The sequence below is a fragment of the Anabrus simplex genome, chromosome 7, assembly GCF_040414725.1.
Source record: "Anabrus simplex isolate iqAnaSimp1 chromosome 7, ASM4041472v1, whole genome shotgun sequence".
NCBI lineage: Eukaryota > Metazoa > Arthropoda > Insecta > Orthoptera > Tettigoniidae > Anabrus > Anabrus simplex.
Window position 1 is genome coordinate 143,016,628 of NC_090271.1, and position 17,355 is coordinate 143,033,982.

Here is a 17,355-nt window from a genome sequence, read left to right on the forward strand (position 1 = left end):
AAATTATGATACAATCATTCTTTAAATTTAGGCTAAGTTAGACTGATGATCGCTGATGAAGAGAATGTTTGTTGTTCTCAAAACGTGTTTGATGAGTAAATGCGAGTAGTTTCATTAACAGAAAGTTTACTGACAAGGCTGATTTAACCATAATACTATTTTAAATAGTTTTTAATAAGTTTAGACGAGTGAATACAGGAATAAATAACAGCACCTATTATGGTCAAGTTTATCACAAGACTGTAATAATGACGACGATGATACTGAAGAGCATACTTTAGTGGACTTTAACGATGCTGTCAATGCTCCATGGACTGTCAAGCATTTTGTGATGCACCACAACATTTCTCAGGAAATAATGGCTGAATTATACTGGTTTGAGAATACTGTTCATGCCGTGGCCAACAATAAACACGCCAAGATAAAAGACTACTGAATTTCGTACAGTGACTCTTTCCCCTTTCTTTGTACTTTTTTTATATCTGGGTGCATTTTTTTGTATTTGTATTGTTTCATATTGCCATACATATTTTGCAATATAACTCTTCTTCATATTTACAGACTTTCATTTAAGCATTTTTCACATTTATAGGTTTTTCCCTTCAATTCCCTGGAAAACGTATAAACACTGTTTTACAGAATAACATACCTAATATGATGAGCATCTAATCAATAACAGAGGTTTGCAACTTGGTATTCTTTTCTACATTTTGAATACAGTGAAACCTCGTTAGTGCGTTCCTCATTAACACACTTCCCGCTTAGCACGTCGCAAATTCAAAGTCCCGTTTCTCATCATATTAAATCTAAATAAAAATACCTCGCTTATCGCGTCACGAATTTTCACCATTACTGCTTAGTACGATCACATTTTTCCTGGCCCTGAAAATGTTATTTGTCATCCCTTGTGAAACAAACGCGACTTCCAACTTGGGTAAGAGCTGTCGCCACAGTTGCATGATTACGGAAAAAGTGAGCCTATTTGTGCTTGTATTCCATTCAGAAGGTAGAAATTTATTTTGCATTGAGTAGTACAATGAAATTTTTTCACGTGATATGGCAGCCTATATCTGGATTAGGAACATTACCGTGTGAAATTGACTAGCGTGGTGCATATCTGTCGTGTCAGCATAGGTATGGATATGGAAAAAGTGAAATTCCTTTCTAATGAAGAAAACAAAATCTTTCAGAAAGTGGACTGGCATCTGTATCATTATATCTTGATTCACTGGTTTCATTTCTGTATTGATAGTTTACATATGTATAGACAAGAAAAGGTTCCACCTTATCAATACAGTTTTTATTGTAAGAATTAGCTTACAGGACCGGTTTTGACTTTAAATAGTCATCAGGAACATGAATACCTTTGCATATGTGTCAAGCATTTATTGGTATTGCCCTTTGTAACGGGAGATGCTGTAGGAAAGCATCATGTCTGAGTGTCCAAATTGGACATATTAAGTGTAAAATGATTATATATTATAATTTTGGCATTCAGGTACTTGGGTATAAAGCCATCTTCTTCAGGACTAGAATTTGTCTATGAAACCTAATCTAAGCTTAAATCTAAGTTACAAATACATTCAACACATTAAAATATACACTATATGTTAAAATCCATTAAATAATGAGTATAAAACATTTCATGGAATTGAATTGTGTGTCTTGCGTGTATCTTCATTCTCATTTTTTTTAGTCCAATGTTGTAAATAATACAGTACTTGCGTTCATAGGCAATGCTGTCATTCCCTTAAGAAGTCTTATTTACTTAAATGATGTCTTCACTTGTATGTGTGGTGAACTTCTATTGTTAACAAAATCTGATTGTATAGACAGAGGTAAGTATGTGCAGCTGTGAGTGGAATCTTATTCTTTAAGTATTGGAAGCAGGTGTGGTCTTGGTCATGCGTAAGTATTTCTTGATGCAGAGTTGTAGTGGTGGCTCCTTCCTCATCTATATCTGCGTGCTGATATATATTATCTGTGGAAGACAAAAATAAAGTGTGAGTAGAGAGTTATAAGCTGAAGGAATGCCTGTGTGTGTGTTAATGTGAATGTGTACTTACTATTGTTGTCGTGGCTGGGTTGCGTTTGATCTGAGAGCTTGGCGTGTACTGCTTCCGTTCTCCTTAGGTTTGTGTCTGCTGCTGTGAGGGTAGTGGATAGAGGAATAGGGAGAGTTGCTGTTGTGAGGGTAGGGGTGGAGCTGGGTGCGTCGTTCGACGGTACTATGGCGCGTGTTATGTTCTGTTTATTGATTATTTTGAGGTAGTCATTTTTTAAGGCGGGGGTGGCTTTATTGAAAATGATATTCGTTTTTTCTGTAATGTCATTTATGCTATAATTGGGATCCCAAGTACCTGAATGCCAAAATTACAATATATAATCATTTTACACTTAATATGCCCAATTTGGACACTCAGATATGATGCTTTCCTACGGCATCTCTCTTTAGAAAGGGCAATACCACTTAATGCTTGACACATATGTAAAGGTATTCATGTTCAGCTGATGATGACTAAAGTCGAAACTGGTCCTGTAAGCTAATTCTTACAATAAAAACTGTATTGATAAGGTGGAACCCTTTCTTGTCTATGCATATCCGTATCGTTGAGCACACAGAGGTCATGATTGTTGAACTCGCACTTTCGAGTTTTGACTCGATCAACTCGACTTAGTTGAAGTTTTTCAAAATGGCGGCCAAAGTCATTTGTCGCAGTCGCACATGGCTGAGTATAACCTCCAATCTGCAATAATACTTGGATATTTTTATATTTGTTGTTTGGTATTTTGTCACACCGTTCAGTTCACTTGTTATTTTATAAGCCCCAGCAGAAAAGGTTTTCCTATTTGTTCTCTCATGTTTTTCACATCTATTAATACTTTCCCCTCATCTTCAGAAATGGTAGATACAGTTTTCACTGTACCCGCGGATACACGACGTAAAATGCCTTCATTGAAATAATAACATTAAGTTATTTATTAGACCACCTAATCAATACAAAATCGTCTTGGATGATTTACATAAATTTGTTAGCTAATAGTGGGACATGTTTCGCCTTCTCTGAAGGCATCATCAGCCATAGTCTTAACCTTAAATTAAAAATAAGCGTCTAAATAACATGTAGTAATGAAATGAATTTTAAAAATCTTGAAGAGATTTGAAGTAAAATAACATTAAAAATAACAATGATGGTTTGAAAATACAATGTGATGAGATACAATAGTGGAAGTATTAACAAAATTAACATTAGAAGGCTGCTAAAATAAGTACAATGGATAAAACAACAGATTGTTATACAACAAGTAGTAAGATTACATAAAAGTAAAGTTGATAGTCATGGCGGTTATAATTAGACGATGGCGAAAAATCTTATATAATCAAAGTAAAGAGGAGAGAATAAAAGTCAAAGTTAGTCGAGAGATCCAAAGTTCATCATGATCTTGAAGATAAAAGACGAAAGTCAGATGCATATGGTGAAGTTGTAGAATACGTTGAGGATATCTGACTTTCGTCTTTTATCTTCAAGATCATGATGAACTTTGGATCTCTCGACTAACTTTGACTTTTATTCTCTCCTCTTTACTTTGATTATATAAGATTTTTCGCCATCGTCTAATTATAACCGCCATGACTATCAACTTTACTTTTATGTAATCTTACTACTTGTTGTATAACAATCTGTTGTTTTATCCATTGTACTTATTTTAGCAGCCTTCTAATGTTAATTTTGTTAATACTTCCACTATTGTATCTCATCACATTGTATTTTCAAACCATCATTGTTATTTTTAATGTTATTTTACTTCAAATCTCTTCAAGATTTTTAAAATTCATTTCATTACTACATGTTATTTAGACGCTTATTTTTAATTTAAGGTTAAGACTATGGCTGATGATGCCTTCAGAGAAGGCGAAACATGTCCCACTATTAGCTAACAAATTTATGTAAATCATCCAAGACGATTTTGTATTGATTAGGTGGTCTAATAAATAACTTAATGTTATTATTTCAATCTAATATCATCAATACGGACCAAAAATGATATTTATTACATGAAATGCCTTCATGTCGAAAGAAAGTTGTATCTAGCGTTTCCATATCCCTGTCGGATAGTTTTTATTTGTACATTCAGTAGTACATTTTCTTGCTTAACACATTCATTTTTAATACCAATATAAATGGTCCGTTACTGGACATTATAAATTTACTCATTCGGGACAAATATTTCAGATTCCCTATGAGAATCATCTATATCACATTCATTTTTGTTGTCCCCTGCAGAAACGTCTTAACGAGGTTTTACTGTACATCTTTCATTTCTGCGACATATTCTCTGTCATATGGATACCATTAACCAGCGTCGAACTGAATTTAACAAGATATTGTTTTGTAAAGCTGAAGTCGTGTCTCTGAATACAATCAAATGAAACTTCTATGATGTACAGTCTCAACAGTTAGATACTAATTGGTACTATACCTTGGAAAAAATGTGAAAGGAGAAAAATCTATCAATCAGAACTATGATGATACATTTACAAAGTTACAGAAAACAAAAATTTACAACATGGACTATTCATACTCCTCTACTTACTTACTTACTCCATGGCTCTACGGTCCTTTAAGGACCTTGGCCTCCTTGACCACAGCTCTCCAGTCATCCCGGTCTTCAGCACGCCTACGCCACCTCCTGACTCCAACGGTCCTCAGATCAGTCTCCACATCCTCCAGCCATCTCATCCGGGGCCGACCTCTCCTTCTCCTGCCCCCAGGGTGTCCTGTCAGTGCTTTCCTTGGAAGTCTTCCCTCCTCTATCCGTTGTACATGCCCCAGCCATCCAATTCGTCTCATTTTGATTGATGTCACCAAGTCCGGCTCCTTATACAATAATCTTATTTCTTCATTTGTTCTGATTCTCCATAAATCTCCCTCCTTCACCGGTCCGAATATCTTCCTCAGTACTTTCCTTTCCCACACATTTAATCTCCTCTCTGTGGCCTCAGTCAATACCCATGCCTCACTCCCATACATAAGCACTGGTTTAATTATTGTTTTGTAGAGAGTCAGTTTTAATTTCCTGCTTAAGTTTTTACTTCTCAGAAGGGGATTCAGTGCCCTGTAGGATCTGTTGGCAGCCTTAATTCGATTTACAATATCTGTCTCAACTTTATTTTCTGATGTTATTACTGAGCCAAGATATATGAAGCTATCTACTGCTTCAAAGGTGTAACCATCCACTTGGAGTTTTTCAGTGTTCCTTCCATTTCTCTCTGTTACCATATATTTAGATTTAGAGTCACTTATCTCCAAGCCCAAGGACCCAGCCGCATCTTTCAGCTCCCTCAAGGCAGTTGTAAGTGCCTCGTTACTTCTAGCAGATATCACCACATCATCTGCATAAGCCAAAATTTGGATCAGTCTATTGTAAATATTACCACCCGGATTAGTAGTTACTGATCTTACAGCTTTCTCCAACACTAGATTAAATAACACTGGTGATAAGGGGTCTCCCTGCCTTAGGCCTTCTTCGGTTCTGAAAGATCTTGACAGACTTCCCTGCACTTTTACCTGACTTCTGCTGTTCTCCAGGGTCATCTTAGTCAATTTTATTAACTTCTGTGGGAATTTAAACTCCTTCATTGTTTCCCACAATGTCGATCTCTTAACTTTGTCATAGGCTTGTTTAAAATCTATAAAAAGATGTCCTAGTCGAACGTTGTATTCATATGTCTTTTCCAGAGTCATTCTCATGGTGAAAATATGGTCCATCGTCGATCTTCCAGGTCTGAAACCAGCTTGGTACTCCCCTATAATTCTTTCCGCTCTACTACTAACTCTCTTTGTTATGGCTGTAGAGAGGATTTTGTATACTATACTCAGTAAGGATATACCTCGATAATTCTTGCATTGCATGCGTGACCCCTTCTTATGTATAGGACATATATTTGCTAGTGTCCAGTCGTCCGGCATTGTACCTGTTTCCCATACCTTTTTAAATATCTCGTGTATTTTCTTCACCAACACTTCTCCTCCATGTTTTACCATTTCTGCTGTTATGAGGTCATTTCCTGGGGCTTTACTGCTCTTCAATTGTTTTATAATATCTCTTATTTCTTCAATCGATGGTGATCCCATATCGTCTTCATCCTCATCTCCATTCTCCTCATCCATCTCTTTCTCCTCACACTCATCTCCATATTCACCCTCCTCATCTCTCTCTGAAGTTTCCATACGGTCTGATCCTTCTTTTTCTTCATTTATTGGTCTGACAGAAAGTAGTGTTTCGAAATGTTTTGCCCATTTTTCCAGAATTCGTTCTTTCCCAACAATGAGTCTATCAGTCTCATCCTTAAGCATATTCACTCTGGGTTGATATCCCTTCTTTACTTGGCCAACCCCATGGAAGAATTTTCTGCCTTGTTTGTTTTCAAAATTCTTCTGCATTTCATCCACTCTCTCCTTTTCTTCTATTCTTTTCTTGTTCCTTATCAATGTCTTTGCTATTCTCCGTTTCTCTTTAAAAACTGCAATATTATTTCGAGTGGGTCTCTGTAGCATTCTTTGTCGGGCAAGATTTCTCTCTTCCAGAACCTTACCCACTTCCTCGTCATACCATTTATTTCTACTCTGTTTCCATCTCTCTCCAAGTACTTCCTGCGCCGTTGTATTTATTGCTATCTTGGTTTCCTCCCACATTGTGTTGATGTCCACATCTCCGTTTCTGCCCATCTGTAGCTTTCTTTGCAGCCGGTCTCTATACTCTTCCTCCTTCTTCTCATCCCTTAACAGTTCTACATTATAGATCTTGTTCTGCTCAGCTCTGTCCCTGGGTTTAATTGCCAGTCTTTCTCGGAACTTGATCCTCACCAGTATGTGATCTGAATCACTGTCTGCACCACGCATGCTTCTCACATCCATTATATTGGAGGCATGTCGCGCATCTATCAGCACATAGTCTATCTGGTTCTTTGTCAGACCATCCGGTGATATCCATGTCTCTTTATGGATCTCCTTATGGGGAAAACATGTGCTCTTAATCACCAGCTCCTTGCTAAAGGCAAAGTCAATCAATTTCCACCCGTTTTCATTTGATTCTTGGTGTTTACTATGATATCCTGCCACTGGGTGGTTTTCTTTCTCTTTGCCTACTTTGGCATTATAATCCCCTAGGACAACTTTAACATCATACTTGGGCAACTTGTCATATACTTGCTCCATTTTTTCATAGAAATGTTCTTTCTCTTCCTCATCGGCATCCTCTGTTGGTGCATGGACACTAATTAGTGATATGTTGGCAAATCTCCCTCTCAATCTTAACCGGCATAGTCTGAGGCTTATTGCTTCACATTCAATCACATTATGACTGACCGATTTCTTGACCATAAACCCTGTTCCTATTCTATTTTCTTCCTCCCCACTATTGAACAAAATGTAGTGCTGTAGATCTGTCACCTCGATTGTCTTCCATCTTATCTCCTGTATTGCTGCCACATCTATCTGATATTTAAGTAATTCCTCCGCCAATTTTCTACTAGCCCCGGCCTGAAAGATACTTCTCACATTCCATGTTCCAATATATCCGTATCGTTGCCATTTAGTCGTCGTAAGTTTGGGACCGTCCGGTTATCTTGATTTGGTTTCTGAACAATATGTAGTTTTGTGGTAGTGGAGTTGTTAGCCCCACGTACCAACCCCCAACCTGGAGGACCAGGATATCACTCTTAGTCTGGATCATCACCTTAGACCTGTCCGGCTTGGGTGGCCCTACTAGGAGCATATGCTCCCGCCGGCATAGCTCTAAGGATCATTTGAACACGCAAGCCTCCAAAACACCCGGCAAAATGTATTTTGCCTTTGTCAAGGTGGTGATACCATCGGGAGGACTCCTCTACATTTTTGGTAAAAAATGTTGTATAGAAACTATGAATTGGAAAGGGAAAGTTTCGCTCACCTGGAAGGACATGAGTTTGATTTCCTATGAAAGGGTCAAGTAAAATACAAATGTGGCAAGGTCCAGTAGTACACTAAACCTACATTTTAAAAGAAGTATACCAGTGTTCATGCAAGCAAAGTCATTTGAATATACAGTGAAACCCTCTTTCCTACTTAGAGACACGGTTACTAGAGGAAGTCTTTACCTTCTATTCCTCGCAAAGGAAATGACTTTGCTTCCCTGATATAAAAGTGATAAAGGTGTGTTTGGTTCAACCAGAAGAACAAGAATTTTACTCTCTCTCTGAAAGACAAGAAATTTAGAAATATAAATCCGTTTCTGGAGAGTTGCTTGGCCTGGGATTCACTCAGCCTACAACAGAAATGAATATAAATGTTAACTCCAGGTCGCAGAGCTAAGGGCTGGTTTACACGGGTAGAGTAGCGAGGCGAGTAGAGTAGATAGGAGAGTAGCCACGTTACTCTACTCTACCACTGTCTGGTAGAGTTGACACTTGTATCGTTCATATGAGAGTAGAGTCATACAGTAGAGTAGTAGCACCATGTCAAGACGCAAACACATCGTAAGGAAGAGTTTAAAGACATTTGCATTTACGGCCCAGGTGTAGAGATTAAGTTTCAAGACCTGACATTGTACTGTAAACAATAATTATTTTGGATATTCCAAACAAAATATGAACATTATTCTATTTGTTGTGGACATTACTGTTATTGCTTAAAATTAATGGCATTGTCAAGTGATACGAGGCAGAAGATCCCTATGTATTGTTATTAATATGATTAAAGTACAAAGTCCTGCATCATTCTCTAACTTAAACACGTCGAGACACATGATGAACACGCTGTGTAACACTGAAACTTGAGAAACCTTCATCTAAAGGGACAATCCAGCTGACACTTGTTTATATTTGTTGTTGCATCTTCAAAACCATTATAGGTTTAGGTATTTTTTAAATCCTTCTTCCATCGAAAAGAGGGAGGTCTGTTCTCCATTATAGGACAATACACCTGCATTTGTTTGACCTCCAAAGGTGCATCTCCCCTTAATATCACTGAGCTATAATGTTACGTTGTGGCTTTTAATATTCTTCTTTCTTTATTAATCTGCTCACCCTCCAGGGTTGATTTTTCCCTTGGACTCAGCGAGGGATCCACCTCTACCGCCTAAAGGGCAGTGTCCTGGAGCATGAGACATTGGATTGGGGGATACAACTGGTGAGGATAACCAGTACCTCGCCCAGGCGGTGTCACCTGCTATGCTGAACAGAGGCCCTGGTGGGGGATGGGAAGATTGGAAGGGATAGACAAGGAAGAGGGAAGGAAGAGGCCGTGGTCTTAAGTTAGGTACCATCTCGGCATTTGCCTGGAGGAGAAGCGGGAAACCACGGAAAACCACTTCCAGGATGGCTGAGGTGGGAATCGAACCCACCTCTACTGAGCTGACCTCCCGAGGCTGAGTGGACCCCGTTCCAGCCCTCGTACTACTTTTCAAATTTCAGGACAGAGTCGGGAATGGAACCCGGGCCTCCGGGGGTGGCAGCTAATCACACTAACCACACCACAGAGGTGGACGGCTTTCAGTATTACCTTGAAAATTATAATTTACTAAACCACTTAAGAGAGGGAGTGCAGATGTCGGCGGCATCACCTCCAGACTTCTTGGATTTAGGAATTTTCATCAGTTCTTGGTTGTAGGTACATCGTATTTAAAAAAAAAATCTGTTTAAGTTCCATAAAACCAAAAACCTTCTTTACCCATTTTCGTAATCAAGTCCTCTTCGGCCGCCCGTCTCATATTTTAGTTTCTGCAATTAATGCTGTTTATGTTCCATAAACATTCTTTTTTCACTGTCAATTCTACAAATTTACATGTTTCTTCTTCCGTACACTTGATTTTGCCACCAAATGAATGCACAAAAATGCTAAGTTTACTCAGTGGAATACTGTCAGTACACACATGGAAATAGGCGAATGACGCGCCAACTGAAAAATCGAGCGTCCTCGGCCTTCTCCGCCAGCTCTCGGAGCTCGGTTCCGGTGGAAGGGGTAGGATAGTGGTAGAGTTACTTTACCACAGCGGAAACCCACTCTACTCTACTGCGAACTAGCTACTCTACTCTACTTGCTACTATCCCAGTCGTTTACACGATGCTAGTAGCTCTACTATCCACTCTACTCGCCTCGCTACTCTACCCGTGTAAACCAGCCCTAACTCCTCTTATTTCACTTAGTATAAAGAGTTCAAGACTTTGCCATCCAATCACCCAAGGGCTCCATGACCTGTAACGGAGATGACTTTGCTCGTCTCACATGGCACTTCTCAATTACTCCGCACAGAGGGACATTCTCATCCCAACATTCTTTTTATGGTCTAAACCACACAGGTGTTCTCTATCTTTTTCTCAAACAATGGCTGTACTCATATTCACCACAATGTCTGTGAACACTCAGTCTGGAATGTTTAAAAATCTCTATTGTTCAAGACACTGTATTTTATTTATTCTCTTACTTTTGTATTCTATTTCATTCTCATTCGCTGGGCTGAGTGGCTCAGATGGTGGAGGCGCTGGCTTTCTGACCCAAATGTGGCTTGTTCAATCCTGGCTCAGTCCAGTGGTATCTGAAGGTGCTCAAATACGTCAGCCTCGTATCGGCAGATTTACTGGCATGTAAAAGAACTCCTGTGGAACTAAATTCCGGCACCTCAGCATCTCCAAAAACCATAAAAGTAGTAAGTGGGATGTAAAGCAAATAACATTCTTATTATTCATTTTCATTCCACTGAGACTGTGATAGGAAGCATTACCAAAAGTTCTTTTGTTACACTGAGTACGTTTTCAAAATACCATTTCCATTTGTCCACATTTCTCAGAGTCTACACTGAATTCACTTGATTTATCTCGAAGGCTATAATTTTTCCTCCAAGATTCTTGTAGCATTGTAGGAAGGTTTTTCCTGCCTAACAGTAGTGCAAATTCCAAACATCTCCCACAATTTCCTTTTGGACTCTAAAATACAAATATTGTACACAAAAAACACAGAACAAAATAATCAACTATTGGAGAGATCTGAAGCATATAACAGTGTTACAGAGAATCACTGTATTGAGCTCAACTTCATGAATGTCTTCCATCAGGGAAATAATAAAAATTATTACATTTTAATATTAGATGGCTGCTGGCTACTGTTGTTGGTAATCAACAACCCTTTATTTGTTTCATTAAAAATAAAAACTGGTATGTGAAGAAGAAACAAACCTCATCGAAAAAAAGGCAGAATGAAGTCAAACTGGCAGAGTTAAAATTACCAAAACAAGTGTGTGAAAGACAATCATAGTTTAGAATAGGGCAACACACATTATGATGGTGTATATTTTTCACAATTTTGTCTTAGAAAGAACATTGCTTGCCCTTTTACCTACTGTATTTTCATATTCAGCTAAATTTTGAATTTTTTTCAGGTTCAATTTCAGAATATTTTTTCTGGCAAGTGTTTTAATGTTACAATGACTCAGACTGGTCTTTTGGTGATGATGGTATAGGAAAGGGCTAGGACTCTGAAGGAAACAGCCATGGCAATAATTGAGGTTCAGCTCCAGCATTTGTCTCATATGAAAATGGGAAACCACAGAAAACCATCTTCAGAGCTACTGACTGTGGAGTTCAAATCCGCTATTTCCTAAATGCGAGCTCAAAGTACGTGACCTGAACTGTGTAGTGATTTTCAGGAAACATATGAGAAAAAGGTGTATAAAATACTAGATGTGAGTAAATCATATACATACATGAGATCAGGTCGAAAATGATGCACTACAGCACAAAATGCCATTCCATTTCTCCATGAAGTTGTAAGATTTGTAACTTTGACGCCTGGATAATTCCTGGTTACTTCCTTACACCATTCCAGAAGGTCTTGCCCAGGGGTAGTTTCTTTCAGTTTTGGAGACTTCCCAGTTTCCTAAAAGGATAAATTAAACTGTTGTAGTAGAAACTACAAATTAAGAATATTTGAAATTTCAGCACTTTTAATAAAGAAAACAAAATTATGAAGTTAGAAGAATGAAAATTGGGAAAACAGCCAGAGTAGATGAAATAAGCATGGAGATAAAGGCAGCTAGGCCTATTGGCCTATAATGGCTGTATAGACTGGTAGAATGTGTATGAATATAGAAATGTGTGCCAGAAAAATGGACAAAATAATAATAATAATAATAATAATAATAATAATAATAATAATAATAATAATAATAATAATAATAATAATAATAATACCAGAGTTTAAGAAGGGAAGTATGCAATAACTATCAAGGAATCCCACTCGCATCACAAGTTACAAAAATAATGGAAATAAGAGATGGGAGATTGAGAAGAAAGGCCATAGGACAGTTAGGAGAGAACCAATACAGGTTTAGAAATGGCAGATCAACAGTAGACCTCACCCATCTTTATTACGAGGCAGTTAATGGAAAGATGTTGGGATTATGGTGAAGATATAGTAAAAGTGTATGATAACGTACACAGAGAAAAGGTATGGAACCATGGTCAGAAAGGGAGTTGGCAAACAATGGCAATTTTACAAGCAATGTATGGCAAGAAGTTTAGCTCTGTTCAGAGCCAAGTTGGAAGGATGGAATGGTTTAGGAATGTTAATGGGATAAGACAGGAAAGTGAAGGAAGCATTTGGTGAGAGACTAAAGAGTATCTTATTTGTTGAAGATAACTGTGGTGTGAGATAGTACAAGAACAACTGAACTAACTGAAAGAGAAAATTGTGAAATATGATATGGAATTCAATATGGAAAAGAGCAAGATGATGGTCATAACAAGAGATGACAAGAGCAGGGAAAAGAAAATTATTGGAGGTCAGAACCTTAAAACTGTGGACAGCTTCAAATATCTAGAAAGCAACTCAATGCAAAAAGCAAGGCTGCATACAGAGATTAGCAAAAGGGTGCAACAGATGATGGCAAAGACCCTCCACTAGAGACTGAAAACTGTATAGGATCTAGGCAATAACAATCTAGTCTGAAAGGAGATACCAAGAAAGTCTAAGGAAGTGATGCACACATACTATACATTGATATTGACATATGCAGCATAGATCTGGGCAGTGACAAAAGAGAGAGCAGGGTAAAATTTAAGCCACTGAAATTAAATTCCTAAGTAGTACAATAGGGAAGACAAGGAAAGAAAGATTGAAAATGTCAGAACGGAAATTGGAGAATGACAGATTTGAGAAGACCAAGATACTTTGGGCATGTAAAGAGAAGGGAGGAGAGAAGGATTCTGAAACATGAAACAGATTATGGACATAAGTTTGAGGGAGAGGGAGCACCCACACCAAGAAGGATAGACTTGATCAAAACCAGTACACAAAGAAGGAACCTGAACGGAAAAGAGTTATAGAAGGAGAATGGTGGAATGAGAGGGAAATGTAGAAAATTACAATCTTACAATTCTCATCATTCAAATTCCAATTCTTTGGATGTGAATTCTATAGCTACCAAGCAAGAGGCTGCGGGGTTTGTGTCACGTAGCTGCTGCCGAGTTTACGAGCAAATAAGTCAATAAATTATTATACCAATATAATCCTGCAGTTGTGCAATGTTTAGTAATCATAAAACAATTTACGATAACTGCAAAGACCCTCCGCTTGAGAATCAAAACTGGGTAGAATCTGGGCTGCCAGGCCCCTCTAATATGTTTTTCAATTTCTCTCCTATAGTAAATTCATCTGCCTCTTGCCATTTCTTGATGGATGCAGTACTTTTGTATCCATCTCTTGGCACAGGCCAGAGCAAAGTGTAGCTTCCACTGAAGTCCCAGTCTCATCCATGGCTGTGACAATATGGAAGCTGCTGGGGGTATGGGTGGTAATGCGTAATAACATTCGGAGCACAAATAGTGTCCGAGTGTTATGAAAGGTGTTGCTCATAGGATCAGTCGTGCCACAGTGGCACATTCTGGCCCAGTGAGGAAAGCAATGGCAAACTACCTCACTCCTCATCTTGCCTAGTACACCTCATTTGGGCTCTGCCATTGGTTTTTGCAGTTTCCCTATAACTGCATCGACTTTGGTGGTGCTATTTGAGGATCCAACCAGCCTCTGCGCTGATGACCTAACAGACAGACAGTAAATTCATTTATGTGGGAGCCTACTATCATATAATTACTCTCACCTAACTCATCATTTCAAAAGAAAAATATTAAAAAGTGGCACAGCAATGCTACCATAGAAACTGATAGTATATAAATAAACCGAATAAAAACTCAGGAACACACAGCCATATGAAGGGCCTTTGCCAACCATAATGACTTCCGATTAGCCAGATTGTCTGCAGTATCGACATGTCAAGTGGTCAGCGAGACAACTCTCTCAGGCAGATTGCACTGCGTTCTTGACCAGGTCCACAGCCTCACACATCAACAGCTCTTTGGTTGACATCACATGGAAAATTCTAAGTTCCCATGGAGGGAATTAGATATTTTTCACCAATAGAGCTTGTCGAAAACAGATCAGATGTAAGGCTTTTCAGGCGTTTGCTCTATTAACCAGTGTTTCGTCTTAGGTCTGACACTAGACTCATCAGAGTGGGATGTGTCAGACCCTACCCACTGACTCACTAATTCCCTCCATAGGAACTTAGAATTTTCCATTCGGAATTGCTAGGCGGGCAATAATTCCATTGTGGAGATTTATCGCCCGTATGCAGTTATCAGACTGTGCCTCTTATAATTGGTTTCTGATAAGTTCACCTGCATACACCCCAGCGTCAGTGGGTAGGGTGACACATCCCACTCTGATGAGTCTAGTGTCAGACCTAAGACGAAACGCTGGTTAAAAGAGCAAACGCCTGAAAAGCCTTACATGTGATCTGACATCACATGGCCAAGTAAAGTCAGGTATCCAACACAAGGCTTCCGGGTAAGAGACAGACATGCATCCCTAAACCATGGAGCCAGCTACAACAGCTCCGTATACAAGGCAGAGTAATGGTGTGGGTGAAGTCCTTTCTGGACGGTCAAACTCAGTGTGTAGTATACAGAGAGGCCCGATCGCAACCTATCAAAGTGACATCAGGAGTAGTTCAAGGTTCTGTGATCGGTCCCCTGCTGTACCTCATATTTGTACTCAATCTTCCCGGTCATGTAACTTCACACATGGAATAATATGCAGATAACATTGTCCTACATAAAAGTATAAAGAACATAGGAAATGGTCGAAAACTGCAATCAAACTTACAAACTTTATCTGTGTGGTGTTCCATGAATGGGCTAAACATAAATGTAAATAAATGTAAATATACTAGGATAAGTAGATAATGAACATGCCTAGAGAACAGGTATGAATTAAATAAGAAATAAGAAGGTAATACCACAGTGTGCAAATATGGATCTTTTAGAAACCACTGTTTCTAGGGATTGCTGTTGACGCGCATGTGTGGCATTGTACATGTACATGATCCCATTTTCCTTGCGTTTACTGGTCGGCAAGCTGGGCTTTGTTCTTTTGTAATAACACTCAAACTAAGTTTTTGAATTACGTGTCCGGGTTACTGGTCTGTGACCTTTTGCTTTCAAATGTGGTGTAATAAGGAATGACAATTCTACTGGTCCTTCGAATTCCAACACAAAAAGTAAATGCAGAAGGCAAATAAAAGAGAAAGCAATGTATATTGTGTCACAAAAAGGAGAAAAGAACTGTTTCAATTTATTATCGTGTTCAGTTCTCTGAAAATCCTGCAAACTTAATCGCTCGTAATAACGGATGCGTCAGTGACAGCGCTCTCGCTGTGACCGAAGGATAATACACAGTTTAATATAGGGATTTTGAAGGGACAGACAAAAACTATTGTTACAGCGGGGTTCTCGTTATATGCTGTACTCGTTATAATGGACTTGTACTGTATCATCACCTAATGTTTAGACTGATGCTTTCACAGCCCGTAATTACAGACATGATAATAAGCTTATGGGCTTTTGCTGTGTCAAGAAAACAAGGTGAAAAGCTCATCATCATATCCTTATCTATATAACCAACATATTGTTAAAAAAGAAATCAGAAATGTATCCCACTTACCTGCTGAAGATCTAATGGTTGTAAAGTAAGACGAACATTTTGCTGTTGAGTGTCTGAAAGTTCTCTAGAAACAAAAGGTACATATTAATCATTCCCAACGTAACCAAATTTTATACAGAACAAGAAAACTTCCAGTAGAGAAATTATTACTTACGGTGGGGTGGGAGTATGACACATCACTTCATCATCTTCAGGATGATCGAGTTGTTGTTTGGTTTGTTTACTCTCTTCACTCTGCTGGATATCTGTCTGCCACAAAGTTTCCATGGGCTGATTTACTGTTGTATCTCCAGCTCCAGAATCAAGTATTCTCCTTCCTTCATTAGCAACAGGTGTAGATTCTTCCTTAAGAGATGACGACAAGCTTGCAACTATGAAAACATGCGAGACAGATCTAAAATTATTCCCTTTCATCCTCCTTTTAACAAGTTAAGAAACAAAACAATTAGTGTCTTTTCTAAAAAATGTTGATTCAACCTTCTGCATTAAATCACGCAGATAAGTATAAGAACAAGCCAAGAACTAGATCTAACCATGAAGCAAGAATGTGAATAAAAATGTAATCTACATTATTTACCTTAAAACTCAGTTCCCAGAATTATTATGGACAACATTAAATTGCATTCATCAACAAGAGTTAGAATACCATGAAAGAATTTTCTCTCTTAAACAACAATATTGTAATATAAATGAAACCTTAGATAGAAAATCTAATGAAAATGAACAATATTATGTTATTGGTTTTATGTCCTACTAATAACTTTTATAATTTTCAGAGAAACAGAGGTGCCAGAATTTTGTCTTGTACAAGTTCTTTCTCAAGCTGGTAAATCAACCAAAATGAAGCTAGCATATCTGAGCACTTCTCTCATCTGAGCCACTCAGACTGACAAACATGAAGCCAAGCAAATCAAACAATATACACTGACTGACAGAGCAAATGCAACACCAAGAAGGAGTGGTCAGAACTTTATGCCAATCGCAGGGTAGATTGACGTCACTGAGGTATGCTCATGATGTGAAATACGCCGCTGTGCTGCGCACGTAGCGAACGATAAATGGGACACGGCGTCGGCGAATGGCCCACTTCGTACCGTGATTTCTCAGCCGACAGTCATTGTAGAACGTGTTGTCATGTGCCACAGGACACGTGTATAGCTGAGAATGCCAGGCCGCCGTCAACGGAGGCATTTCCAGCAGACAGACGACTTTACGAGGGGTATGGTGATCGGGCTGAGAAGGGCAGGTTAGTCGCTTCGTCAAATCGCAGCCAATACCCATAGGGATGTGTCCACGGTGTGCAGCGCCTGTGGCGAAGATG

General features: G+C 38.7%; 1 protein-coding gene across 2 annotated transcripts in view; it reads right to left on the reverse strand.

The window, feature by feature from the left end:
• The window catches only part of LOC136876979 (EH domain-binding protein 1), a 414,289-nt gene that overhangs the window by 338,363 nt on the left and 58,571 nt on the right, over positions 1–17,355 (reverse strand). For both annotated transcript variants that reach the window (XM_067150754.2, XM_067150753.2), the window contains exons 7-9: positions 16,189–16,405; positions 16,035–16,098; positions 11,740–11,912 (exon numbers count right to left, since the gene is read on the reverse strand). In XM_067150754.2, coding sequence (XP_067006855.2) covers positions 11,740–11,912; positions 16,035–16,098; positions 16,189–16,405 — 454 coding nt within the window. The remainder of the gene's footprint in view (positions 1–11,739; positions 11,913–16,034; positions 16,099–16,188; positions 16,406–17,355) is intronic.